At 37.3% G+C, this 10,518-nt stretch overlaps 2 protein-coding genes across 2 annotated transcripts; one reads left to right on the top strand and one right to left on the bottom strand.

Moving 5' to 3' along the window:
- Positions 1-476: 476 nt before the first annotated feature.
- rsph9 (radial spoke head component 9) lies at positions 477-5,669 on the top strand. The gene is made up of 5 exons (XM_051108638.1): positions 477-980; positions 1,398-1,566; positions 1,977-2,106; positions 3,203-3,349; positions 5,376-5,669. Exons 1-5 carry the CDS (start codon positions 754-756, stop codon positions 5,534-5,536), a joined length of 834 nt encoding a protein of 277 aa, XP_050964595.1. The 5' UTR covers positions 477-753; the 3' UTR covers positions 5,537-5,669.
- A 311-nt stretch (positions 5,670-5,980) lies between these two features.
- On the bottom strand, positions 5,981-8,616 carry mrps18a (mitochondrial ribosomal protein S18A). Its single transcript, XM_051108639.1, is given in 7 exon segments — positions 5,981-6,144; positions 6,257-6,312; positions 6,314-6,333; positions 7,315-7,438; positions 7,518-7,622; positions 7,856-7,887; positions 8,443-8,616. Coding segments are annotated over 7 exon segments (630 nt in total). The 5' UTR covers positions 8,591-8,616; the 3' UTR covers positions 5,981-5,999.
- Between the last annotated feature and the right edge of the window lie 1,902 nt (positions 8,617-10,518).

The raw sequence follows: 10,518 nt of genomic DNA on the forward strand, positions 1-10,518 counted from the left end.
TTGTAAAAACTATAATAATATCTCAATTATAACACTGAAGCACTGACTGTAATAAGTTACTGTAAATCATTCTGTCCAGATATATATGTATATATAAGCCGAAAATCACTCTTTCCTCTCTACTTCTGTTTGTCATCATCTTAAACAAACTGCCACACACAGTCTCTGTCTTCACACACATAAACACGCTAATGTGTTCTCAACAGGCAGCTGACTTCTGCTGTCAGGCGCGGATGCTGTTAACAGCACTAGTTCGCACATACCGCGTGTGAAGCTGTTGGTATCATGCTGAGGGCATTAGGTCAGACTCCGCACACATCCTGCCAGCTGTGTCACATGCTTCCTGTTTGTCTCTGTAGATGAGGAGCCTCCTGCAAGCGACTGTCACCTGTGCAGACATCGAACTAAATTACGTCTATTAATATCATCATCATGACCCCAAAAAAAAAAACTTGCAAAAAATAATTAATTTTCCAGTATTTATGACTGGATTAATTATTAAAAAACATAATTAACATATTTATTTAATTCAAATATTAATCAAATATATATTTTAATTAAATATTTTTTCTGAGTGTTTATGAGTTGTTATAGCAACAGGCTGCTAAGGCGTTTGTTTACCTTAGCAACCACAGAGTAACAGGAGAGTGAGGCTGATTAGCTTGCTAGCGTAAGTTCTCTAACGAACGACATAAATACAAATCAGTCAAGTATTAAGTGTAATTCTTTTATAAATATAAATTTGTCAGTAAGATGGACTGTGAATCTTTACATTACTCGTTGGATTTAGCCGCAGGTAATGGTTTGACTCTGAGCAGTGAGCAGAGAGCCGCTCTCCAAACCTCGCTAATCATTCTGAAGAGAAACTACAAATTCAGCCGCGTTTTATTTTGGGGAAAGATTTTGGGGATAAAATGCGACTATTTTATTGCTCAAGGAGTTGAAGATGATGAAATGAACAACAGAAAGTCCTTGTACAGGTAGGAAATCATGTTGCTTTTTGTATAAACAAGCTCTTGTTTGCTCATTTTGATCCTGTATGATGGCTAAATTTGTCTTAGCCAAATATGCCACATAATAAGAAGCTGATTTTGCTATTTTAATTCAATAAAATAAGCTTTTATTGGTTTATTTCAGTTGAAACTGTATTCTTAATATAGTGGTACAGTTCCAAAATGTGTATAATTAAAAATATTTTATTGGAAAAACGGTTTTATGACTGTTATTTATAATGAAATAATAGGCATATAAATTTATTTTTATTTTAAGACCCATTGTGTCAGTATTATTTGGAAAAACAGTGATATTCAATACCAATGTATGTTTAGTCCTGTTAGTGAGTGGTAAATCATGTTCTTTTTTTAAATTAATTTTCGTTAATTTTTGTCATTAAACAGTTTAAACTGCATGGATTGGCACCTGCTACCCCCAGCCACTGAGTCCATGATTGCAGATGTGGCATTAGCAGCACAGGGGCGATTCACAGGCGACCCGTCCCATGAGTATGAGCACACAGAGACTCGCATTAAAGGAGAGGGGGACGACGCCACAGAGGAAGAGGTCACGGTGAGAGGAGGGCGTTTGGGTTACGTGACACAGATGGGGCTATAACGAGCATGCAGCATTCTGGAAATAAGAAAATAGATTGAAAGAAATGAACAAAAGCCCATATTCCTTGGTTAATGTGGTATATCTGCATTTCAGGATCGTGGCATGTTATAAAATACAGATCTTGCTTTGTTGACCAATCTTTAATTTTTAGCAATCAAAGAATCTAAACATTTCAGGGAAAATTGGAAACATACACAAAATGAGCATCGTGTTTATGTGGACGTGGTAATGTTTGGATGTAAAACAACTGTTATTATTTATTCAGTTTTCTGTTTATTCATGGTTTATAATGGAGTAAACATGGTAGACGGCGGGCGGCTTGTTAGTGTGTTTATGGAGCGGTTTACATACCTTCGTTTCTGCAGGTGAAAGTGAATGAGGCGAGCAGATTGGCAACGACCGTGTCAAACATCGATAAAGATGCATCTGTAGTGCCACGTGGTGCATTTACCAAGAGCCCCTGCGGCAAAGTGCAGACAAACCGAAGCTTTGGAGGTATGCTCACAGCCAAACTCTTAGCAGTTCACAAGTGTTTGTATATGTTTTCCGCCTGCAATCAGATGCAGCTGTGTGAGTATAAAACTAAAGCCTGTATGTTTCCATTTCCTAGTAAAACGAATCCATTTCAGTTCTCTGAAGACACTGTAATCAGTCTTCAGTTATGTTGTCATTTATCTGAATTGTCAGACCCTCGATCAGTTTACATTTTGCACGTGATTAGGATGACCATCCTATCCTGTTTTTCCCTGGCTCAGATTTTTAATTGCCAAAAATGTCCAGGTTTTGGCTTTGTTTTCTTATTGATGTGCTTTCTACAGTTCTCATACATTATACACTACCAGTCAAAAGTTTTTGAACAGTAAGATTTTTTATGTTTTTTTTTTGTAAGAGGTCTCTTCTGCTCACCAAGCCTGCATTTATCTGTTTCAAAGTACAGCAAAATTTTTTTTTACTAATTAAAATAAATGTTTTCTGTTTGAATATATTTTAAAATGTAATTTATCCCTGTGATTTCAAAGCTGAATTTTCAGCATCATTACTCCAGTCACGTTATCCTTCAGAAATCATTCTAATATTCTGATTGGCTGCTTATTATTTTTATCAATATAATAAAAAATTTGAGTAAATTTTGTTCAGGATTCTTTGATGAATAGAAAGATCCAAAGATCAGAAGAAAGATTCTTCTGAACTTTCTATTAATCAAATCAGCTGTTTTCAACATAATAATAATAAAAAATATTTTTTTGAGCAGCAGATCAGAATATTAGAATAATTTCTAATTTCACAGGAATAAATTAAATTTCAAAATATGTTTAAATAAGTAAAAATATTTCAAACTTTTACTGTTTTTGCTGTACTTCGGATCAAATAAATGCAGGCTTGGTGAGCAGAAGAGACTAACTGTTCAAAAACTTTTGACTAGTAGTGTATGTATGAGCAGTTGCATTACTTTGACCGTTCTCTGTATATTCCACCATCTTGCTTGCCACGAAACAGAGCCAAACCCTGGATGTTTTAGTCCATTTAAAAATCCCAGCCAGGAGATGTCGGGAAATTAGAGGACTTATTGTCACCCTACACTTGATCACAGGTCTAGATCCCGTTGAGGCTGCAAAACCGCGCAACTATCTGCACTTCCGTGAGCCGGTTAACCTGAAAAAGAAGTCCATCCTGGAAATGTCTCACCTAAACCCTGCTATTGACTTTCTAGATCCTTTGAGCGAGGATGTTCCCAAAGGTAATTAAAAGGAACAATCTTTCATTACCTTTTCTATGACGATTTATTCTTGATGCGGTTTTATTTCCAGTCACAATACTGTTTCTGAAGGTACTGTGGGAGTCTCCAGCATCCACCCTCAAGTCCTGTAATGAAACGTTTGCATTGCAAGTCGGACCCTTTAATAATGCAAAGGTGAACAACACCTGTTAACGCCAGCATACTTTCCAAAAAATGATGCTGACATGCAAATTGCATCTAGGAAGTCTAGTGGTGGGAAATATGAGGAGGGTGTAAAAATCCTTCTGCAAGGCATCCCATGATCCCCATAGCTGGATTTCCCTGGGTTAATGACAGATATGATTTGGCAGCTGCCTAAGGCAGAGCGAAAGCCAAGGAGACATCTGGGGCGTTGTTCTGCAAACTATGATCCCATTGTTCTCTTTTCTTTCTGGGAAGAAGCGTTTGAGGGATTGCCATTTTCTGCAACAACTATAAATTTCGCACTCGTATATCTTGGTGTCTCCCTGCCATGTTTGTCTGTTGGGAGTGAACTAATAAAACAGTTTTTCAGAAAACTATTCGTCTGTTGCTGCTCTCCGCAAATTCAAGTCAGACATAAGCTTGCTGAAAGGTATTCATCAAGCATGCTTCATGAAGCATTACCCGATGCTTGCCTACAGGCTACAGACCACTACTGATTGTTTAACATTGAGTTCCTTAAGGAATATCTGGTTCTGCTGATCCTGAATCTTAACCAGATGGAATCTGACTTGTTTAACATACTGAGCATTACTGAAAACATGGCTTATGACTCTAGCATAAGACTGCTCATTGCAAGATTAAGAGTGACCTGCTATAAAGATAGTTGATGTAGAAGTCCATGATCGGTTATCAAAGACTATGTAAATTATAGCATTTCCTCACTGGAAATATTGCTGTCAGACTCCGATTTAGAAGGCAAATGCCGCTTTGTTGTTTCTCTGCAGAGTTTGAAGGCAAACTCTACCTACTGGACACATGCCCAGACTTTAAGTGTAGTAGAAACGTCTCAGCTGTTTCATTAAAGGAGGTGATCTCTCCTTAATTTCCCTCTCTAAGGGATGGCCCCTAACCTCAGGCAATGCTAGGCTAAGAGCAGGTCTCAGACAGACGGCATTTACCTAGTTTCTTCCTTTTCCCCTTGACCAATCAGGTGGAAAAAAAAAACCCAATCCCTTCTCAAGAAGTGCCTGAGGTGAACAGGTTCATCTGGACGCCTCTAATAGTGGGTAGAGGATACTGGGAAGGGGTGGTGGTATTTACCGCCACCCCCGGCCTCGGCTTCACTCAGGTTTCCTTGAATGTGGCCTGGACAAGGAAAAAGTAGGGAGATTTCCCAAGAACTTGGAAAGGCACAAAATATTGTATAACCACATGATTTTAAGCCAAGTATCACTGTAAGAAATGGAGGGGAAACGTTTTGTACAGTGTTGATGGATGGACCTTGTCTTGCCAGTTTTATCTAACATTGCTTCTTTCGGATGAGACTAACTAAGTCTAACTACTACAGTACATATCCTCAAAAGCTTTTCTAATTAGTGACTATTATGGGTGCTCTACAGAACTGCTGCTCTGAACTCATAATAAAGCACAATCACAATGGACATTTTTGAGTGTTTTAGGTTAAACATTGTTAGCAGTTATGTTCAGTGCTGCAATTCAAGCATGGACTTCACTGGCATTGAGCTTTGTGGTACTGGGTGCAAGCCAATGTCGGCAGCTGGATGCAGGGGCCACCCAGACACAAAGACCCCAGAACGTCTCTTCTTTATACACCGCTGTGATAATAGTTATCCATAACCGAGCCAACTCTCTGTCACACGACTTTCTTCTCCAGATTTTACTCTGCGTCTGTCACACCATCACAGTCTGGATTCTGTCAGTGGTTATGTGTAATGGCTGAAAATTCAGGTTCAGTTTACGCAAAATGCTTTTTGCCTTCTTTGATCTTGCACAGTAGGATAATTCTAGTCATTTTTGCTTATTGTGTGTGTTCTTCATGCAGGGTCATGGAGCCTCCAGCTTGAGCGGGGTGGCACTGTGTGTGTATTACGCAGTTTGCTCTGGCTCGGTCTCATCTTCTTCCACGTTCCCCAGACCCCTCAGCATGGGTACATCTACATGGGAGATGGACTTATGAACCTTGACTTGCCCTTCATGTTATAGCAGCCAAAAGGAACGTTTCTAGTATTGGTGCTACACCAACAAGCTTTAACCGCGTGACTTTACTTACACTGTAGTTTTCTTTCTGTTATTTAATTTCAGGAAAACATAAACATGTCAGCATGTTTGGAAAGTACCATGATTTTTCTCTGCCGCAAAAACACATGCAAACTTACAAAACAGCTGCGAGTGAGGTAAACATTTTATTTGCAAATCTGCATTTGAAATAACATAACATTAACATTTCTCCAAAACACACGGTGGAAAGCCAAATCAGAGGGCTGAACATATAGCTCTAGAGTTCACTTCAGGACGTTACAGTGATCTTGATGTTTCAGTGCACTCTGGTTCATCATGAAAAGTCTCTTTGTGCCAGAGGCAGTATGAACACGATAAAGTGGTGCAAATCCTTTGCCACAGATCCTCTCTGTTCCTAGAAAATTACTGTTTTGATTGCGAGTATCCATCAGTGCTTTATGTACAGTGGTTTGGGGCTGTATCTGACATTGTTTTTCAGAGCAGGGTGTCCTACACTCATTCTCTTCTTACACCACTTCAGCCCTGTCTTGTAGATGGGCCTCACAGACTTCACAGAGTAACGTGTCAGATACCTGCAATGCACCGTAAGAGTCAGTTTGATCAGTGGGATGTACTTAAACTTAAAACAACTGAAAATAAGGCTCATCGAATATGTGACACTAATAATTTCTGAGGTGACCATACCGGTTGAGAGGTGGGTTGGGCTTAGGTTTTGGAACATGGCCATCAGGTAAGGGGGGGTTTATGATCTGGTAGAAGACCTAGAAAGAAATGAGGAGGAACTGGTTAAATGATCATTACTATTAATATGTACATCAAAACAGATAAGAGTAGCTAATGTAATTTTTTTTTTTGCATTAAGATTTTAGGTTAATGCTTTACTAGTAACTTCAGTTATGTAATAAGATTACTTTCTGCCAAGTAACTAGAAAATAATGCATTAGTTTTACATTTAAAAATTCTAAATATTCAAAAATATAACTTTTGGGTTTTTGTTATTAAAAACAAATAGCAAGCCCAGCCCAGCTTTTTTATGGAGTAATGCAACATTGTAATGCAAAGTAACTTTCCCTAACACTGTATATAATTATGTAAGGCAAATTGTATATGTTTGGACCTTTAACTGGTCACAGTTCCTTAAGTGTTTTTTTCTTCTGCTAATTTATTTTACATGGTTCTGTATTCCATATTGAGTGTGTACAACGCGTCATTAATCAGCCATATTGTCAGCACAGAATGTAAACAATGCTACTGAACAGAATGAAACTCGCAAATTTTGCTGATTATTGCTGCTGAAAATAGTGAAAATTTGTGGTTGGCCAAACTGAACCAGGATTTCCAGGGCAGTAATCTTCACAACATTTGTGTTTGTTCTTATAATTTCCATTCAGGTAGGTAAAATATATATCTAATATCTTAATCTATGTCTTTACCACCTATTAGCTTTAATTTGTCAAACTATTGCGCCCTTTCCTGCTTACTAAGTCCTTCTCTATGTGATTTAGCAGCTTTCACATTTTTTTCCATGGTTTAGAGAACATAAATTAACAGAACAGCAAATTTAATAGTACATTAGTTAATATCAGATAAAAATGCTGAATAAATGCTGCATTCATAATAATTAGTAAAAAAAACCAATGTGTTTTAAAACAGTAGTAGATGTTCTATTACATCGATTTTATTAAAATTAAGTGACAGTAAGCATTTTCATACAACATAAGCATCTGAAAGCTCCAACTCACCTGCACGATGGGCCATTTGTACACAAATTGCTATCTTGGTATGTTCCTGAGCACAGAGGCCTGTAATGCGCCGAGGGAGCATCCCGCCATCCGAGCGAATGAACTGCCTGAGTAACAGGACGTCCTGCATCACGCATGAGAATGAAAGAAATAAGTCTTGAAGATTAAGACTACACAGAATCATCACATGTGCAAGCACTTACGGTGTAGTTGTACTTGTTTTGTAGGTTCCATCTGTAGATGGGACAGGAAGCTGTGGGGTTGGGAGGCTGTGGTCGTTCAGATATAGGCTCTATAACACCCTCTATCTGACAAAAGAGTGACAAAATAATTATTACAGTATTGTAAATAGTATCAAACTTAAATGTGACTAACACAACAAGTACTGATCAATTTAAAGTGATGAAGCAGATGATACTGGTGAGATATTGTTCTATACTGGGTGTTTGAGAAAGGACTGTCCTTGAAAATACAGAATATTGTTTAATTTATTATATGGCCACTTCCTTACTAAAAAGTACATCTGAGAGGTGTTACTTACAACTGTCGTTTTGCCATCTTTCTTCTCCACCACTGTAAAACACACAACATGCACCATGAATTATGACATTCCCTAATGTAAACATTTAAAATGACAGAAGTGAACTATAGTAAAAATCTTGCTATGATAACCTTAAAAAATGATAACCTTTCTGAATTTAATATAGTTTTATTTTTCCATACAAATGTTGTTTTAGGCAGAATAATAAGGTAAACTGTTGTAAATTGTTGAACTGATTTTTTTTGTACGTCAGCGTATTAATTTAATGACAACATGCACTCAAACTGGTATGAACTCCACAAGTTTTTGCAAAACCATCTGACTAATGACGGGTATTTAATTTTTGATTAGTAACATTAGTACTAAAATGTATATAGCATGTTAAATATACGTTTTAACACGTCTTTTAACATTTTTATTACATTTCCATTTAAAAGAATTAAATGTTCTATTACATCACTGATTTTCAATGTGCATTTAGACTTTTGAACGGAATGTAATATAATATATAAACGCTCAATAACAGCTCTGACATGAAGAGGACGATACTGTGCAGATGTCCTGAAACCAAACTCCAGCAAACTCACCATGTCTAAGTCCGCGACACGGCGCACTCCCTAAAAACGAGAGCTGTGAGAAAGCCGGTATCCTCTGAAATAAACCTTTACTGCTGAGATCGCTCTGAACGGACCTCAGCGCTGCCCTTGCGGACTGCAGAACACAGCGCGCCGCCATGCTTTCTCCGACATCCACTTCCTGGTTAGTTACGTATTTCCGCCTCCTAGTGAAAGACGCTCGATGACGTCCGTTTTGGCGCTCAATGCGAATTCGTCATCAGTGTAAATAATTCAGCAAGTAAACAGGTTTTTATTACTGACGGGTTCCTGGCGTGTGAAAAAGATTAATGATAACGATAAACTCTGCTTCGTTTCACCAGGTTTTGTTTTTAAGTTACACTATATCTCAAATTACAGGTAAGAGTGATAACATAAGCACACTTCCAGTATGTATACTTTTTCCCCAAGTAAAAGTTACAGTCAGTGACTGTCAACTGTTAAGATTTAGTTTTTAACATTAATTGCAGTTGGCCATACTGTAAAGGACAATGAATTTTCTGGAAGAACAATCTAGACAAGAGCTGATGTCAATGACAGGTGAGTCAGATAAAAAGGTGAGTTTGTAAAATGTAAAAGAAAGCTGTATTTTGTAAGTGTGACAGCAATAAAGAGACTGCATATAGAGGGTTTACACTTATGTCACAGTTTGGTCAGTTACCAGGATGCACGGCCATATTGGAGATATTTGGATGTAAACAACAGCATTGATTACACAGTTAATGTACTACTGAATACGATGTACTAATTTATGGTGTCTAAACCACGGAAAAAAATGTGTGGAAGCTGCTAGATCATATAGAGAAAGACTTAGTGAGCAGGAAAGGGCGCACTATTTTGAAAAACTAAAGTTAGTAGGTGGTAAAGATACGTAAGAGCAGTATTAATTAACATATTAGCCTAATATTTCATCTACATGACCATGACTGGAAATGATAAGAACAAACACAAATGTTGTCAAGATTCTTGCCCTGGAAATCTGGTTCAGTTTGGCCAACAACAAACGCCTTTTGTTCCTCAGACAGTTTTTTTGCACTCTTCTCCTTGATTTGTTATAACTTTTGACAGTCTAGAGTAGGCTACTCTAAATGTTTTTCCCGGTCCGACTGATTAGTACAGGCCAAAACATGACAATAATTGACCATTTTTCACAATCAGCAAAATATGCAAGTTTCGTTTGGTTCAGTGGCATTGTTTACATTCAGTGCAGATTGATGACACGTTTTGAAAACCCTCTATTGGTTTAATAGCTACTGAAAGAAAAAAACAAAAAACAAATAGCTACTTATTAATTTCATACAGTCTCGATGTGCCATGTTTTAATGTGCATAAACGGTGCCATTTTTTCTCTATATATTCACCTTAGTTATAAAAGTACATCTAATACAAATGTGTCATGGAATTTTCTTCAGAAGTCTCCAGATTTAGTAAAAGTACATAATATAGATATGATTTACTTGAAGACAATTAATGAATTTGCTAACATAACAGCACTCTAGTAGTCCAAGGTTGCTTGTTTTTCTTAAAAGAAAATTTGATCAAACCCTTTTGTGTTAACCTTGTGCAGCCTGGTTTTTGCTTTTGCAACAGTTTATGGCTTCATGATTATCATGAATGCAGTGGAAGCTGCTTTGTAAGGGCTGTACAATAACAGATGTTTACCTAGATGACATATCTTATCTACTATCTACACTAGATTCACAAGAAGCAAGATAATTCAAAGAAATGAACAACCAAAGCAAAGAATGCAGTCGTTTTATCTGAGTATAAAAGGTATCTTCTGTTGTATTTGTGATTTATATTGACTGCCGTTTGTTCACAGTAGACTGTTTCACAATGTTCACTTTGTGGTGATGCAGGGATTTATTTGCATACTATCAGTCAATGATCTTTTCTCATGTCAATCTTACCAACTTATATATAAATCAAACTGTAACTGCATAACTAGAGTTTAGCTTACGTCACAGGGTGACGTAAATGAAAGACATAAATTTACATTATCTTTTTATGAAGTTTCATGTAGCTTGATCTAGACGGTTTGAAATTGAT

This window comes from Labeo rohita, chromosome 4 (assembly GCF_022985175.1).
Source record: "Labeo rohita strain BAU-BD-2019 chromosome 4, IGBB_LRoh.1.0, whole genome shotgun sequence".
Taxonomy (NCBI): Eukaryota; Metazoa; Chordata; class Actinopteri; order Cypriniformes; family Cyprinidae; genus Labeo; species Labeo rohita.